This window comes from Colias eurytheme, chromosome 24 (assembly GCF_061535395.1).
Source record: "Colias eurytheme isolate Ceu_HAF_F1 chromosome 24, ilColEury1 Martin Lab GWU primary, whole genome shotgun sequence".
In the NCBI taxonomy this organism is placed as follows: domain Eukaryota; kingdom Metazoa; phylum Arthropoda; class Insecta; order Lepidoptera; family Pieridae; genus Colias; species Colias eurytheme.
In genome coordinates this window covers 3,189,412-3,208,366 of record NC_143003.1, presented here as the reverse complement: position 1 = coordinate 3,208,366, position 18,955 = coordinate 3,189,412, and the positions used below count along the sequence as shown (strand labels likewise).

Here is an 18,955-nt window from a genome sequence, read left to right as displayed (position 1 = left end):
GCTGTCCGGTTCTTACTGAGAAACGTGTGGGCACAGATTTCTCGCCATTTCAAACATTTTTATGTTAATCTCCACTTTTTGTGGTCTTTGTGTTTGTAAGGATTTTCTGATGTTATAACGATTCAGGTTTAAATTAGATTATTTTAAGAGTCCTCCAATCATACCTTCTGATAGGAGCCGGCTAACGCAAATATCATAAAGCCTTCAGATAGGCAGCAATTTTGAACTATATAAATTGTTTACAAGGGCACTACAGTTTTATGATAAAATATAAAATTGTAAGTTAAGGACATCCCAAGTTTTTATACTGCAGGTGCGCGGACACACATTTGTTATTTTATAGGGGCAAATAAAAAATATTAATGGTATTAAAATTATCGACAGGACGACAGGACAGCTCTAGATGTCATTTGTATTGTAATTCCACTTGACATTCTACTATTCATTTAACAATTTAGCAGAAATTGTTAGTGTTGCCATTTATGTACGAACAGTTGAATTTTTCTAAACGACATTCCGTTTTTTTTCGATGGGGTTGCCCTAATACGTATCATATACGTAACAATTATAGTAACGATTATTTTTAATTGACTATGCAGACGATTTTACGGTTCTGGGGAATGTTTTGATGGACTTCATTTGTTTTAATTTGCACGTCAAATTAACCGCCATTTTGTTTTTATAAACGTAAGTAAGGTTTGCTCTTTGGTTATTGTTACAAACATATTTTAATTAATGTTAAACAAAACCCGTTAACAAGGAATTTTGTACTAGTAGTTTTATGGTTTTATTTGTATCATTTTACACTTTATGGTAACAATATCAATATATTATGTTGATAATATACAGTACATGTAATTCAACAGCTCGGATTACTCGCGCTTCCATTTTAAAGTTACTTTGTATTTACAAAGTAAAAAATTTAAAAACAGTTGTTTTATATATGTAGTAGGTACCTACCTACCTTTATTTATGATATAAATGTCAGGTCTGTCAATAATATTATGAATGCGTAAATTATCAGTTTTTCAGTGTTGTATTAAGTTGAAACAATTGAATTTTTATTTGTTGTTAAATAGTATTTACAAAGGCCATCCTAAATTGATATTCGGTATTTGTTTAAATTACACTCAAACTTTTATTTTTTTAACCGACTGCAAAAAAAGGAGAAGGTTCTCTATTCGGCCCGTATGTTCATTTTTATAGGTATCATGACAGACGATTTATTTTCACATAACAAATCATAATTGAAACAGTCGACTGAAACGCATTTATTATACCTAGGTATTGCATATTATGTAATATGCGATATAATAAATAGGTAGGTAATCTAGGTAAATAAATATCATAGAATTTTTTAGAACATGTACTTTGTACCTACCTACTGAATCATATTTCAATATTTTATTAAATATTTTAACATAGCTTAGCAGTTTGTTATTTGTTGTCAGCAAAAGTTAACATACAATATTTATATATTCAGGTATATTTACACAAATCTAATAGATTAATAGTGTTTTGTGATTAAATCAATTTATACTTATCAAAAACATTTTGTTAACTAAAGATGGAATGAGTAAGATTACATATTTTGAATATTGTTAATAATTTACTTGTTTTATCATAACCTCTGTTTTTAAATAGGTATGTTTGATAAAATAAATGGCATGTTTTAAAGACCACTAAATACCTATAGATTTAAGATTACAAATGCCTAACTAGTTATAATGTGCAGTTTAGGTATATTTATACAGGTATGTATAATGTAACTGTTTTATAATTAATAAATGTTTGATTTTAAACAAGTGGTTTTTACTTATTTTTTTATTAGGGATGTTATGTATGTTCCGTCAACGTGGATTCAAGGTATACTAGGTACCTACCTATCTTTCTAATGATTAAATCGCGTTGCTATAAGTTATTAAATTTAATAATATGCTGATAATATTATTAAAGATTAATAAGCTAAAATAATAGGTATTACATTCATCATTTTAATGCTTAGCCGGTAAGATTGGTGCAGTGGAAATCGTGCCGACGGCAAGCGACACGTGGACGATAAACTTTAAAATTACGATTTTAAAGTAAATTTCATTAACTATTCAACATTTAATTCATATCCACATTATTCCCGCTTTTTTAAACCTTCATATAATATAATGTACATAAAGAAAAATATGCTATTTACTTGCGTTACAGAATGCGTTTCACATCATTTCCGCTAACAAGACACTTCAAAGAACTATTTATAAAATTCAATTGTTTTACTACAACCATAAAATTCTATTTCGAACACGCAAACAATAAACTTCTCCAGATTTGTTATTGCTTCTTTGTTTCATCTTTAAGTGGTAAGTTTAAGCTCGCCTAGTCTTATGTTAAGGTTATAAATTAAACGCTGACTAAAATGCTTAAATCACATTATTATCGTTCGAAAGTATCAGGTTGAACTAACATGCAAGTAAAGCAAATGGATGCAAAGTTCACGCTTCACGCGCTCACAACGCTTCACCGGAGGCGATAAAGTATTTAATTACATTATAAATTACACGACACACTTCTACAAGTCCGATAACGAGAAGCGAAGGCGCCAAATACACATAAAACTTGCGTATGGAAACATTCTTTCGGCCACACGCCCGATGCGACAGTAATTACGAGAGAATAATTCAAATAGCATCAAATCGTGGGCCACCGACCCCTCGCTGATGGGCCATAATTAATCGGACACATACCTAAACACGACGGTCATGGCGTTCACGCGCCGAACACCAAAAAACACGTTCAAAAACGCACTCCGTTTAACACAACACGCACGTTACATTCTTGTTATCACACACTGTTGTCGCTTGCACTCGCGATGCACGTAATGTACACTCATTATTTTGTTTATCGCCGGTAGTTTTGGTCGAGCGTGAAACAAACCACGACCGGTCGGGCTCTGCGACTCTACTGCAAACAACAATGCTGCGTCGCGCGCGAGAGCGAACTGGCACTCACACAAGATAAGGGCACGCACACTACGCCGCGGGCCGTGCACCGACGTGCGCATATAAAAAACCAACGATCGGTATGCAGACGTTCGGTTTGAGCAGGTCCTCGGCTTGACGCTGTTTTCGTCTGCGGTTCAGGGATGCTGCTTAATGAATCCGAATTACCACTCTTTGTGTGACGCTTTATTTATTTTATAAACATTGTTTTCTTTGATAAATAACAAATTTAAAAAACGAAGAAACATATTTTTCCCGATAATTTCATAAATAAGTCGTCGAATAACTAAACAGGTTGAAGTGAGCAGTGACATGTAATTAAACAATTCAAACTATCACAATTCACAATTTAATGATGTACATATTATATTCTTCTTCTTCAGATCTTATTCATAGAACATCATTCATTTTCCTTTTTCAAATAACATTTAATCTGGTTCATTAAAATTGGAATATTAGGATAAAACATAGTAATTTCGTTAAAATCTTTAAAATTATAAATATCAATTATGTCTTACGTCTAGCACAGATGTAAGCGAAAATATTGATAACGGTTCAATACCCATCAAACTTCCCCGGCTCAGGTATAAAATTCTTGGTATGGCAACATTAAAAACAAAAGAACGGCAGTCAGCGAACCTTGAGTGGGCAGGCGATACGATTCGAGCCTGCGCGCGAGTCAGCGCGCCATGTTGCTAGAGGCTAGAGCGGGATGGCGCTCTACAATCATGCGCGCGTCCCGCTCGCTCCCTTGTTAGCGTTATTGCGTGCTGTAACTATACTCGTCAGCGCTGTACCACACACCCACACGCACATATTGTTATCTTACACGAAATTTATAACGAGCAAGTCGGATTCAGTCTCAGCGGACACTCCTAAATTCTTTGCGGAAGGATTTTTTCGAGTTTCGACTTTCGACGCCTTCGCCTTGGGCGTTATAAAATTATAGGAGCTAACGTGTGGCTAACGTATTTAGTTTGTAATTTTGGTAGCATTGTGCCGCTCTGATTACGAATACAATGAATGAACGGTGAATGGCTTAAATGTTGGTAGTTAATCAGAAACGATTCACTAGTGAAATGCGATATAATGAGGGATCAGATGACAAGCTCTCGACAGCGAATGTTTTAAATGTTTTTTAGTATTGTTTACACACCTAACGACTGTTTATTTGGATAAACAAGATTATAAAATCGTGTTTTAACGTATTTCACGGTTAAATAAGTTACGTTTAAATTTAGAGCGACTGTTATTCTGAGAAATATGTACTAAATACAAGCTAAATACCTACTGAATGTTCTGTTTTGTTTTCCTTTAGGCCAGTGTTGCCACATGCCAAATCGATAAATCTGGATATAGTAGTCTAAAAATCTGTATAAAATCTGTATGAAATCAAACCGTAAGCTGTTTAAAATCTGAATGGTATGTTTGTTAAAGAAAACATTGGATTGTACTTAAAACTTTATTGATTAAAAAAATACATACTTTTATTCATTTTATTAATCAATTTCTTGTGAACATTGAGCTTAAAACATGGCTCGTTATTCAATAATTGTTTTGTCAAAATTAGCCCCTCCATCGTTTCGGTGCCTAAATGGTTCCTGGTTTTTGTTTTAATTAAATTAATAGATGAAAAAATCCTTTCATGTAATCAGAAAACGTAGTCGACTCGTAATCATCGTAATGAACGAATGATTGATTTGCAAACATTAAAAAGAAACAAATACATTCATTCGTTAACAAAATACATGTTTCGGGAAATCCCCAGAAGAATATACAATTATTGTTTGTTTGTTCCGAGGGAAATCCCCGATGTACGCCATGAATGTTGCCGGATTTAAACAACTGTATAAAAATAATATACTTAGATAATGGATTATTTTATCATAGTAGTGTCCTTATCCAAAAAAAAACAAATGTATAAAATTTACTTTGCTTATCAATTATTATTTTATCATAGTTAGTGTCCTTTACCTAAAATCTGTATAAAAGTAAAGCCAAATCTGTAATCTGTATAGTGGTCTTAAAATCTGTATAGATACAGATAAATCTGTATATATGGCAACACTGCTTTAGGCATCGATAATTTTAATCGTGTAATTGAATGTAACAAATGCTATTACAAATTACAATTATCAATATTAATTGAATAAAATGTAATTATTAACATCATATTAGTGCAGTTATATTTTTATGCATGCATTAGTGCAAAATTTGTTTGTTTATGGCTGTTAAAGAGTTACCTACCTACTTAATACAGAGTAAACAGAATACAGAGTGCAATTTCTTGAATAGAGAATAGAGATCCTTAATGTTGACTTTATATACAACTAGCTTTCCGCCCCCGGCTTCGCCCGCGCAGTCAAAGAAAACCCGCATAGTTCCCGTTGGGATTTCCGGGATAAAACCTATCCTATGTCCCGGGGTAAAAAGTAGCCTATGTCCTGTCTCGGGTATCAAAATATCTCTATACCAAATTTCATGCAAATTGGTTCAGTAGTTTAGGCGTGATTGAGTAACAGACAGACAGACAGAGTTACTTTCGCATAATTTATAATATTAGTATGGATTATGAAACTTTTAAGTTTGAATACTGTCACGTTACACTTTAAGTTGCGTTATAAATTACCCTTTGATCATCTAGATTCCGTTCGAAATGATAAAAAGTATTTATAATAATTAATTCCTATTAATTTTCCACAGTACAGTTAGTACAGATTTAATCATTTTAAGTTTTAACACATAGGTATTTTACGATACTACGATTCGAAGCATCAAAGTCTGGCGGGGTTGCGTTACAACTTTTTCAGAACCTTTTTGTCTCAATTTTTTTTCTCCTTGTTAACCACTGCGCAAACTATTATCTTTTTATTCTTATTAATAATGCATATAAAAGTAATAAATATAAAGATTATATACATACTGGATACTATATGCTATAGGTATATACAACATTAACAATGAAGTTAAAATTGAGTGTAAATCATATTTACACTGCAGGAAGACAGGTTGGGCCGTAATACACCACGCTGGCCAAGTGCGAGTTGGCATTTGTCACATGTCATATTTTTTTTGTTCTACAACAAGCAGATTTTCAGTTTTTTCTTCACTGATTTTCCTTTTATTTATTTCTAAGCTATTTTCGGATTTTATATACCTAAGTATCAGAAATAAACCATGGTAACAACATTTAGAAGTTATTTCAAAAGACAAAAGGCCTTGAAAAGGTTAACGGGGATAAAAAGTTATGAGTTTGAGTTTGAGTGATTTATGAATGAAGTGAGTTTATAGGTAGGTATATTATGTAGGTATCTATAGCTTATATTCTTTTTATTTGATTTAAAAATGTGGAATATGCCTTTTCTACTTATCCATACTAATGGTCCGGGAGCCAGCAGCAGATTTTATGACCAAGTTCCTCTCAAGCGGTAATTAGTAAAATGCATCAAAGTATAGTACCTATTATGAAGCCTCGTGAACGTCAGCTGGAGCTCGGTTGGGGGGAAGAGCGGTTGTAGCCTCCCGTATCAGCTGACGGTTTTTCCACCAAGATACAGCCAGCCGACATATATATTTATCCACAGTTACATATAAGCTATCATCAGGTAAATTTTTGTTTCAGAGGAAATAACGGAAAATAAATTTTTCTTTAAATTTAACTTTCATGTTCGAGACACCAGCTGACGTATAATACACCATGTTGTAACCAGCTGACTATTTTTTTTCGTTGAGATATTGGGTTAGCTACAATTTGACAAATTTTTAGCTGAGAGGAAATGAATGAATGAATGTATTTTTTTTCCTATGTGCGTGGGAGGCTACAACCGCTCACCCCCCCAACCGAGCGCCAGCTGACGTTCACGAGGCTTTATAATACTATACTCTCATGCGTCTGACGAATTATCTCTTGAGAGGAAATAGTTAACCAAATTTGCACCTGGCTCCCTAACCATAATAATATAAATGCGAAAGTAACTCTGTCTGTCTGTCTGTTACTCAAGAACCAATATGCATGAAATTTGGTATGGAGATATTTTGATACCCGAGAAAGGACATAGGCTACCTTTTATTGCGAAATATGTACGTACCACGGGCGAAGCCGGGGCGGACCTCTAGTATTCTATAATTATATATTTTGTTAAAAATAAGGTAGGTACCTACCTAAGTCATGCGTGAAAAGGAATTATATTTTGATCCAGTTTCAGGACTTACTGATAAAGTCACTAACTTGTAGTCAGTCAAGTGTTAATACACTTTTCGAATTCATAACTTAAACTTATAATTTAAATTTTAAACTGACATAATATGTAGGTATAAACTTAACATAGGTACCCAGAAATTGTGACAATAGGTTACTACCTACTTACTACTAATTGTTTTTAATCTTGTATGTACCTATAATAAAATTGGTCTGTCTGTTTATAAGGAAAAAACTCATTTACGCCCGAGAAACCGCGGGACGCAGATAGTTGAAAATAAATGAAACTTATAGGTACCTACTAGTAACTAGGTGCCTACTTAGCAGCTATATTCCTACATATTATAATTTATATGAAATAAAAAATCCTTTCTCCAAGCAAATAACAAGCAACTATGGGATATTACTCGTGAATAATCCAAAATTACCGCGATATGATTTCTTGTCAAGCGACGGTAACCTGAGCCGTGTTATACGAGCCAATGATGTCATTGTTTCTTACTTGGCTTTCAACGTGTTTTCGTTTTAATTCGTGATTAAATATTATAGTAGTGAGTGAGAAAGTTTATTTAAAATTAATAAGGATGAAATTTTGGGAATTCAAAAAGTTAGGTCAATTGCCTTGTCTTGTTTGATGTTACGCGAGTAATAAAAAAGAAAATAAGAGTAAAATTTTAAATGAATTTGAAGTGTTTTAATTAATGCAGCTTATTGAATAGAATTTCAGGAGAACCCACATCTAAACTTACTAATATTATAAAGAGGAGAGGTTTGTAATTATGTATGTATGGTTTTCACGCATAAACTACTGGACTAGGGATGTAACGATACCGATACCGATACCGATATATCGGCCGATATATCGGCAAGCCGATATATCGGTATCGCCGATAATAAATCAACCGATACCGATATTTTTTTATTAAATTCTTTCTTTTCTTTTATGTTTTTGCATTGTATTCATTCATATTGTTTTATTTCTGTTTCTGTAATAGTGTTAAGGAAGAGCGGAACCTCCTGACACAAGCATTTTATTTGCTTACTAGGAGTGTTCCAATCACAAATTTGTTTATGTAAAGGAAAGAAATAAATAATTTTGAATTTTTTTAATTTTTAACGTGATAACGTTTTTAAAATCGTTTTAGTCGGGTGACATGTTCATAAACTTGTGTCACACCAAAACCTCACGAGCGCGATCGCAGGTATAACGAGAGAGAGACGGACCGATCTCCCGTTTCATCTCGAGCGCTGCCACTGCATTATGTTATCACGTAAACATCTCGATCGTAAACCTACTTTACAAACAACCAATTTTTTTGATATCAAATAATTCAAAAATCCGCGCCCAATGAACGATGTGGGAGGCCGCCCGCGCGTGCGCACTTTGTTTTCTGAAAAAACTCTACCAATTATAGTAAACTTTTTAACCGACTTCAAAAAAAAGGAGGAGGTTATCAATTCGGCCGGTATGTTTTTTTTATGTATGTACACCGATTACTCCGTGGTTTCTGAACCGATTTACGTGATTCTTTTTTTGTTCGATGCGGGATGGTGTCGAATTGGTCCCATAAAAATTTTATTCGGATAGGCCCAGTAGTTTTTATTTTATAAGCATTTTTGTCTGTATTTGTAAATGTTGCAAGTGCAAGTTTGAAGTCGGTTGTTTTTAACGCAGTTATTGACTTGTATACTGGTTACAGGTACAGTAATAGGTACTGATTGTACTATGTGTATTACTTAAAGTTTAACTGACTTCGTAAAATAATAATACTAAAATAAATGGTTTTGTTGTTTTTTGATTTGGCATTTTTATTTAAAAGAATACGATTAACAGTTGTCTCTGTTAAATGTTGGTAACTTTTTATGCATAATTCACTATTTATTTTTCTACCAAGCCATCGATATCGGTATCGGTATCGGTATCGCCGATACATTACTACAAATATCGGTATCGGTATCGTATCGGCAAAATCATGTATCGTTACATCCCTAACTGGACCGATTTTGATGAAATTTGGCATGTACAGATAATCTTTAGACCCTGTGAAAGAACATAGGCTACCTTTTATTGCGAAATATGTACCACGGGCGAAGCCGGGGCGGACCGCTAGTACTTAATAAAACTAGAATACTAATTATCTGTTTGTGTAATTGACTTTTTAAATTTAATTGACTTGTAAATCTTATATATAAAATTCTCGTGTCACAATGTTAGTCTGCATACTCCTCCGAAACGGGTGGACCGATTCTCATGAAATTTTCTGTGCATATCGGGTAAGTCTGAGAATCGGCCAACATCTATTTTTCATATGTACCACGGGCGAAGCCGGGGCGGACCGCTAGTTTTCTTATAAATTTTAGTCGACACTTTAAGTTGGTCTCCATGGCAAACCGCTGGAAACTGCAAGTTTAAGATTTTGTCACAGGACAATACCTAGTTATATTATAACGGGTTGGTATAATATTTATAGGTAGGTCCTAGGACTCCTAGGACTCCTAGGCAAATTGTAGACATAATTTCGTTTACAACGCGCGCAGTTTGCTGCACAATCAGTGAACAATGAACATACCAAATATTAACCAATAAATAAAGCTAACACGTAAATCCGTTTAATGTTTATAAGTAAGCCTAAAAATATCCTGATTCCAAACTAAATTACCTACCAAGTAATGAGTAGAAAAATAAGGGCCCCGTGTTTAGCAATAGAAAAAATCTTCATTTTTGAAAATCAATGTCTGAAACCTCTGTGATAAATATTTCCATATGTATGAAATATCCATAATATTTATCTGGGGGCACGGCAGTGCCCCCGCCAAGTCGAGCAAAAAAAAGCGGCACGGCCGTACCATCCTTTTCTCGAAGCAATTCGGGCCTTTTTCGACCCCCTATAATTCGGTTGTGGATAAAGCAAGAAACCTGAATCTTCAGTAACTAATCCGGCATTGTATAAACACGGAATATTTAAAATTTCAGTCAATTTGAACCAGTAGTTTAAGAATGACAACTTGTTAAAGTTTCTAAATTTTGTCACTCACTGACTCACCGATCATCAAAAGTCCAAGGCACTTCTAGCAGACTTAGAAGCTTCATATTTGGAATACATATAGAGTTTAGTGTCTTAATCATGGGAAAACTTAAATATTTTGTAATTTCGGTCCAGTTTTCCAAATACACCAACTGCATCAATAACTTTGTAATCCCATATAAATATATGGGATTACAAAGTTATTTATGCAGTTGGTGGTTGGTGGTGGTATCAAAAAGAAAGGCTCTACAAAAAGATGTGAGATCCCATCAAAAACATCCTGTAAAAAACCCAAGTCTCGCAGCTCAGTCTTTCTACCGTCAAAAGTTGTGAGATCCATGTAATACCAAGTCGGTTAATCTATTTAGTGTCTACTTGAAGGACCTTCTGTCTTAAGTTATTACATAAGTTATTATCATGCCAATATTAAAAATATTTAACGTTTTAAACAAATAGATCGACTTGGACATCGCATGAAAACAAAATGAATATTACAATATTATATTAGATTCTTTAGTCTCTCGCGCCTCACGCGATTGAAACTCTCGTTCCTGTTGGTCGCTGGCCCGTCGTGCTGTGTAGTGTGATACATACTAATAATCAAATCAAGCGATGTCCAAGTCGATCTATTTGTTTAAAACGTTAAATATTTTTAATATTGGCATGATAATAACTTATGTAATAACTTAAGACAGAAGGTCCTTCAAGTAGACACTAAATAGATTAACCGACTTGGTATTACATGGATCTCACAACTTTTGACGGTAGAAAGACTGAGCTGCGAGACTTGGGTTTTTTACAGGATGTTTTTGATGGGATGTACTTTACGAAATATTATATCTGAATAAAACTGTTCATAAATAAGTTTTATAATATAACTTACGAAAAGCACACAACGCCATCTAGTTTCAAAATATGCAAACTTGCGATACTGAAAAGTTGAAAACCATATCTATTTGAAAAAATTAAATTGTATTGTACATATTTATTGCTATTAAATGTGTTTGTTTTTAAATTAATTTAATAAAGATACGTTTTCATGTCTTGCCTTATTTTTAATCTCGCAATAACATTGGATATTTGAATTACCTATGTATAATTTTACGGTAGAACAAAATTAACCGTTTGAAATTGTTTGAAATACAATATTTTAATATAAGAGGTTTGTCATGAAATATATACATTCGAATATATAATATTTATGCAATACATAGTATGATTTTTCATCATTTTAGGAGCGTTTTCAAAAAAAAGTGTACCATGGCTGAATCACAGACTAATAATAATATACTACCACAGACTAAATACTACGTATACAACTGAATTATATTATTAATGATGATGTGTGGTTATGACGCGCCATCTATCGTTATGTATAAGTAAACCTATGTTACAAGATAAAAAATAAAAATATGTAAATAAAAGCTTGTGAAAAATAAAAAATCATACACCATTATTTTTTTTAGGTTTAATTTTCAAATATGAATAGTTGACAAAAAGTTTTGCATTCGTTTTATAAGCTATACATAGATGGCGCTTTAACTAAAAAGATATGAAAAATAAAATAATAAGACCTCATTATTGTTATTAATCAATTTGTTCTTCTTATTTCTAAAATTGTCATTCAAAATTTATAATGGTAAGCAAGGATTAATCGTGGCTTATTTATCAAAATGTACTATATATACTGATGAATTTTGCTGCGCCATCTTGTGACAACTATAACAAAACATTTCGTATGTGTCGTCGCATACATTGCAACTGTTGCCGTAATTATCTTACAGATGTCGCTATTCAATACCCACTTTTTCGTTGTTTTATATTTTTAAAATTTTAACCTACTTCAAAAAAGGAGGTTATTAATTCGATGTGTAAGTATGTAATTATTCAATGAATAAATGTTTGAGTTTGTGTTGATTTTAATATTGCCAGAATTACACAGTTTTTTTTAATTTATATTATGTTAATAAAATACTATGTAAGTCTACAAAGACACGCGCGCTGAATTTCATAAGACTCGTGTTTTTTTTTGCATGTTTGTCCACATTGTATAAAGCTCATGTTGGTTTTTGTTGTTTTAGGGTATGTTCCAACTTAGGGATCAGTGCAAGTTTGTTCAAAATCGATCAGTGGTTTTTGAGACATATTATCATATTATGTTTACGGCTAAATGATATAGAGTCACAGTCCACAGATAATGTTATACTATGCTATACATTTCACCAGGAAAACAGCGTCACAACGTACCTAGATGTAGAAGCTTCCATATTATCTACTCTTTAAAATTTCTCATTTATAAACTATTTCAATGCTTATATAAAACTAACTAAATACCTATAAATTTCGGGTTAATTTTCCAAAATGAGATTGTAACATCACTACATAGTGTAAAAGAAAGTCGCTTTCCGCTGTCCGTACTCCGTCCCTATGTATGCTTATCTAGATCTTTAAAACTGGCAAACGGATTCTGATGCGATTTTTAATAGATAAGAGGTTCTTAAGGAAAGTTTTAGTACATAATTTGTTAGTTTTTAAATAAATCAATTCACATAAGTGACGAAAAAGTAAAAATCCACGTCAGATAGTAGGTATATAATAAAGAAGGCATATAAATGTGCCATATTTTATGGCTGTTAAAATGTATACTGCCGAATATTCATTTTTAGTACTATTCTGTGGTATAACACCTACTTTTATCTTTTGATGATGATGATGATGTGGTAAATACTTGTTATAACGGTGTTATTTAGAGTACTGGTCGACGTAATAATAATATAATTTATTAATAATACATTTGATATCATTAAATGAAATGAAATGTACTCGGTAACAAAAAAATTTCAGCTTATATCAAAAACCTGACTGTAGATTTTCTTCGTCGTTTTCTTTTTCAAACTATGTCATTGTAAATTAATTTTATAAAGACTAAGCTGGATCTCAATAATGTCATCTACTTTAGATTTTTAAAAATTCTCATCATATTGACCATAATATAGTGTTTAAAATTACAAAATAAAATCCCTCTATAATTAAAGTTCAACTTTATTACTAAAAGTGTTCATCAGACGTGTTACATTGAGGCTGTCAACAAGGTCATATGCTTATAGAACATAGTGACTTGCCGAACACGTTTATTTGTTTATTTCCTTAAAAAACTATAAAAACTGCGAATATAATATTTTATAGGCACCATATTAGTATAATGAAGATTTTCAAAGTCATCGAATTTGATAATATTAAAATAGAGATATGAAATAATATAAAATAAATGAACAAAGTCGTAATGATGTCAAACAAATTTGTTTGTATGTATGGAACTCTGAAACTACTTAAACGAAAACTGCTTTCCGCCCAGTTCGGAAAGTGTATTTTGATGATTTATGATCTTCAACGAAGTCTAATTGAATAAATAAATGTTTGACTTTGATTTTGAAATCTATTTCACCAGCCGAAAGCTTTTCCTGAGTGACATTATAATATTAAGAGATTTTTTTTCTATATTGGCTATTTTACATTAAAAATTTTCCTCTCTAAAATATTATTTGAAAAATTGTGAAAGAAAAGTAATAACACTTTTGGGATATGTTTCTGCGTAAATGGATGTACGAATATAATATGTATGAAGACATCTTTGAATATTTTTAGCATTATGTGATATTTGATCTTAATTGTGTAGGTTGAGTACACGATCTATTAATTATTATACAAACAGGATTACAAATTTTTTATCAATACATTTCTTTCTTTGTACATCCATATATGTATTATAAATTTTTATGTAATTTTATGAAATATTTTTTTCCTATTTTAGTAGAGTTCCGCTCTACAATTTCCATTTTAAACGTTGAGACGAATCACGATAAATACAACTTTTATATATTCATACAAAAGTTAATAATGATTGAGGTAAATCTTCTTAAACGTGAGAGAGTTGAGAAATTTATTTTACAATATGAATGAAGTATGTATGTAATGTTTTCCGTGCTTGTTAATAAACCGCCGGCCTCTGGGGCGGTGCGCCCAAATAGAGCCGGGATAAAAATTAAAAAGCGCCTGTTTTCAGGTATAATGTGATTTTCTATTAATGAAACAAATTTGGAAATTGATTTATTAGGTTCGTAGATATTCATCGCAACTTATAAAAGATGCTTAATTGTTTCGCACAGTGTATAGTTTAAAGTAAAATTGACTGCAGCTGCTTTTATGTAGTATGAACTTGAGATATAGGTGTAGAAATTAATAAATAAATATTCATATATTTCCTAGATTAAGATATTCTATAAATGTATTCTTTCTGCATATACTAAAATATTACATAAATATAGGCTTAAATGGTCACCGAATTTATATATAATATCTGAAATTTCTAAACCATGCAGCTAGTCGAATAAATTGAAAGTATCATATCCAAAAGCAGTGGTTGCAAACCTGTCTCCCAAATCTAGTTTCACCTAGATGACCTGAGGTTATATGTCAACATTTGCCCTATAAAAGTAAACCCCGTGGTTTGCAGCAAGTGCGAGTAACAGTTCCGTGTGTTTACGCGTCCGCGTTCGCGACCGAGTTTGAAAGTGAAGTGGGTTCGATGTGCAGGGGGGACCAACCTTTGGTACCTACTGAAATGTATAGCTATACTTAAGACTTATGTATATAAACAGGAACTAGTATGATTTTTGTGTATATGCTATAATTAAACTAACCTTGCAACATAGTGTAGCAACTTTTAAAATTCTATCATCAGTAGAAATAGATTAATAAGAATGTACACCTATCTTTATGGAGGAGAGGCTATATTATGTAATATAATAACATGTTGATAAAGACTTACTTTATAAGACTATTATGAAATTCCCTTTACAGGATTGTTTCATTTTCATAAATAAATTACAATAATAGCTACGCAACGCTATGTTAAATGAATATTTTTAGCCAAAAATGAGTTAAGGTCAATCGTAAATCGTAAATTCATATTACATATACGGCGTCGTAGGCCAAAACTTTAATTCGACTCTATAACATAATTTCTTTAAAATCTAATAAGAATATAGCTCCTTATAAATTAATCAAATTCAATCCATCACTTACATCCTAATGCACTCATTATCATTACAAATTAAACATTTTCCCAAAACACATTGTCCACTATTAACTAATTCGCAATAATCGCTTTCAAGAAATGTTTCTTTCCCCTGCATGGAAGGCGTGAGAGGTCCGATGGTTGCGTACGATCAATTCAGGTGCAGTAGACGTACGACCGTCGCCCGCGCACCAACGTTCAAGCCGCTCAAGAGATGGCGCTGTGCTAAACTGACCTGCTATTTATCTGTGCTGTGAATTGAACCATAGTATGATAGTGAGAGTGAAATGCTACAGCCTAGGTTATTAAGTGGCAGTGAAATGGGCTATATTAACTGTGTTTTATGGGGTGCAGTGGCGGTGCTTTTGTGTACGACTTTATCGACATGTCAAGGTATGGAATTTTTTTGTAAAGTTTTTCAGACGAACTTTCGGGGGAAATTGGAAATTTTTTGGGCGTGATTTTTATGTTGAAAGCTTAGTAGAATAAAAATAAAGCTCTATAATGTAATATACGTAATAAGCTCATTAGAAATGTCGAAAGCTTTAAAACTATTTTTTATGCAAGCATAATAAAGGCATATATACATTCAGAATATATAATATTAAACAAAATCGTTGCAATAATGCCCATAAGATATATAATATGAAGGCTGTATAAATGTTAGCGATCTCGAAAGCTCCGCATACAAACGACATCAACGCGCTCGACCACTTATGGTAAATTAACGATAGGTTGACACGAATAAATGTTGAATTTGTCCCACTTTCTTATGTTTGTATTTTTAATCGAGATAATTAACACTTGAAATTTAAAATAAACTAGAGAAATTCTCAGTATAGAGTTATTTTCACAAATAAAACCGTGTGTAAGCTTTTTTTTAGCTATGAAAAACATGTTTCAAATGTAAATTGCAAAATGTTTTTTTAGACTTATTTAAAAATCTATATTTCAAATAACTATTTCAACTATGATATATATCTTATTATCATCAATATATAAAATACATAAAGTCGAATAATTTTCCAATAACTTAAACACAAGATAACCGGAAAATCCGTAAGCTATTTATGAAAGGGTTTTGTAACATTACACAGAATTATTCAAAGCCAAATGAATGCGAAGTTGAATCATAATCGTTACCAAATTGCGCGCTTGTTACGCAAATATCATATTCTTAAAAACAATTGTGAAACGTCATTACATATTAATTAATAGACTTAACACGGGATTAAGTAATCGTGTGTTAGAAATAAGATTAATAGCGTAACTTTAAGACTATATATGTAATATGTATATCTTATATATAAAATTCTCGTGTCACAATGTTAGTCTGCATACTCCTCCGAAACGGGTGGACCAATTCTCATGAAATTTTCTGTGCATATCGGGTAAGTCTGAGAATCGGCCAACATCTATTTTTCATATGTACCACGGGCGAAGCCGGGGCGGACCGCTAGTCTTATATATAAAATTCTCGTGTCACAATGTTAGTCTGCATACTCCTCCGAAACGGGTGGACCGATTCTCATGAAATTTTCTGTGCATATCGGGTAAGTCTGAGAATCGGCCAACATCTATTTTTCATATGTACCACGGGCGAAGCCGGGGCGGACCGCTAGTATACCTATATATAAGTCTTCTTCAAATATTTATATTTCAAGGAAGTAGTAAAGAATGTTTTACGTGGTTCCTATCAGATACATGTTATTTCCATCGATTATAAATCCACTAATTTGGATAACTTTTTGATGCATTAAGCTTATTTTATTTAACTTAAAAGTTTTATAAATTATCCAGAATTAGAATTTGTCATTCTATAAAGCGGAAAGATCTTCACACAATATTTCTCAAGGAAAGGTTTATTTTGTTTTTTGTCCACCACTTCTATAAGTATAATAATCTAATTAGCCTTCTCTACGTAAAAGACTAACAAAATGCATTGCAAATTTAATAAAAAAGAAGACAACATGCTATCTAAATACAAAATTATCTCTATATATAATTATGTCTTTTCCCATGTATTTCAGCACAAAACCATGTAATAATATGACAAAACTTAGCAAAACAAATGTGCTACTACATTTACTTCACATATAATATGTCTTCATAGTATCATATATAATATAATATATAATTCGATAGCTCGTGTAGCAAGTTACATTTGCGCAAGCGGTGAACGGTCAAGAATCAAGATGCTAAATGTCAGGCTGAGTAACAATCGCAAACTTGCTTCTGCGATAATTTAAATGTTTTAGTCGCATCTTTGAATATTTTGTAATAAAATTTCTAGATATGCTATGAAGAGAAGGTAGGTAGGTAGAGTCCTTGAACTGCTCTATAATATGAAAATAACAGTATTAACTCCATAACCCACTAAAGTACACGGAACTTAATAAAGTTCCGTGTACTTTAGTGGGTTATGGAGTAAGGGAAGAGGGGCTAAAATAATTTATTACTTACTAGCGATATTACCCGGCTTCCCACGGGTAAACACCCGTGTATACATATATAAAACCCACGCTTGAAAATCATTTTGTGCATTCAAAAAACCCGAAATGAAACTTGTTGCGTAGTTTTAAAGCATCATAATATCATATATCTACTTTGTTATATACTATGTCATGATAGATTTACTTGCATTTAAATAGTATTCTGTTGATCTGTTCAAGATACCTTTTATTAATAAATGTTTGCACTTGGCACAGTATAATTATATTCTACGGAAAATCCATAAGTTTATATACAAATAGCAGATACTGTATCTTACATTATATTTAATCCATACCTTTTACAAAAGTATTTCTTCAAAGTCGTTACTATCTATTTAGCGAATCCATTTAGATTTCCTCGTTGGTCACGACAGAGTTACAAAAGTGAAATTATTACGTGTATTGGTATTTATTTTTGAACTTTCGATACTTTTTGAACATAATATTATCTTGGCATATACATATATAAGTAATCTAAATATAACTTTATGTTGCTCTATATCTAGTTATGATTTTACTCTAACGATTCGTATTTATTCGTAAATGTTTAAATGAATACTAGACGTTATTTTCTATTCAAACTTAATTGTAATTAATTGTAGGACAGTATAAGAATAAAAGTATAGTCTTAATACTTACCTAGTTTTCTAAAAAACTGACTCAGTAATGCAATTATATTCTTCATTATCATAAATAAATATAACCACAAAATTATGTGTGGTTAGAAAAAGCATGTCAACGTCAAACAAGTAAAAACTAAGTTATTAATCTTTATGTATATTTAAAGTAATAAAACAAAACTCTTTATGAGAGAAAGTTATAAAATTCAAATCATAATCTGTTCTAACGTAAATATTTGTAAACGAATACTGATGAAGAAAAGGTACGGTTTGAGAAAGAAACAGTTTTAAAGTATAAAAATATTAATTATTATTTTTTAATAAGTATTCATAAATGTACATACATATCTCTGTCTTGGATTTTTACCAAAATTTTTCAAATCGGCTAGACTAGTTTTAATGAATATTCAATCGTATATTATAACACGTATTTAAAATATATTGTTTTGAAAAGAATAATTCATTGAGTAAAAGCAAGTGAAAAACTTAATTTGTACGCGTCTTCATTCATTCAATAAGTAGGGCTGTGCAGAACCTGTTTTCCGGGTCAAC

The 18,955-nt window shown here is 32.0% G+C and overlaps 2 protein-coding genes across 4 annotated transcripts in view; one reads left to right on the top strand and one right to left on the bottom strand.

The window, feature by feature from the left end:
• The window catches only part of pan (transcription factor pangolin), a 139,989-nt gene extending 136,998 nt beyond the window's left edge, over positions 1-2,991 (bottom strand). Inside the window, exon 1 of one of the 2 annotated variants that reach the window (XM_090115909.1) lies at positions 2,736-2,991. The gene's annotated coding sequence lies outside the window, so the exon portion shown is untranslated. The remainder of the gene's footprint in view (positions 1-2,735) is intronic. The other variant, XM_090115908.1, reaches the window with a different exon arrangement.
• A 12,457-nt stretch (positions 2,992-15,448) lies between these two features.
• The window catches only part of LOC149897906 (uncharacterized), an 86,694-nt gene continuing 83,187 nt past the window's right edge, over positions 15,449-18,955 (top strand). For both annotated transcript variants that reach the window (XM_090115733.1, XM_090115732.1), the window contains exon 1: positions 15,449-15,684. In XM_090115733.1, coding sequence (XP_089971859.1) covers positions 15,579-15,684 — 106 coding nt within the window. In that variant the 5' untranslated portion in view covers positions 15,449-15,578. The remainder of the gene's footprint in view (positions 15,685-18,955) is intronic.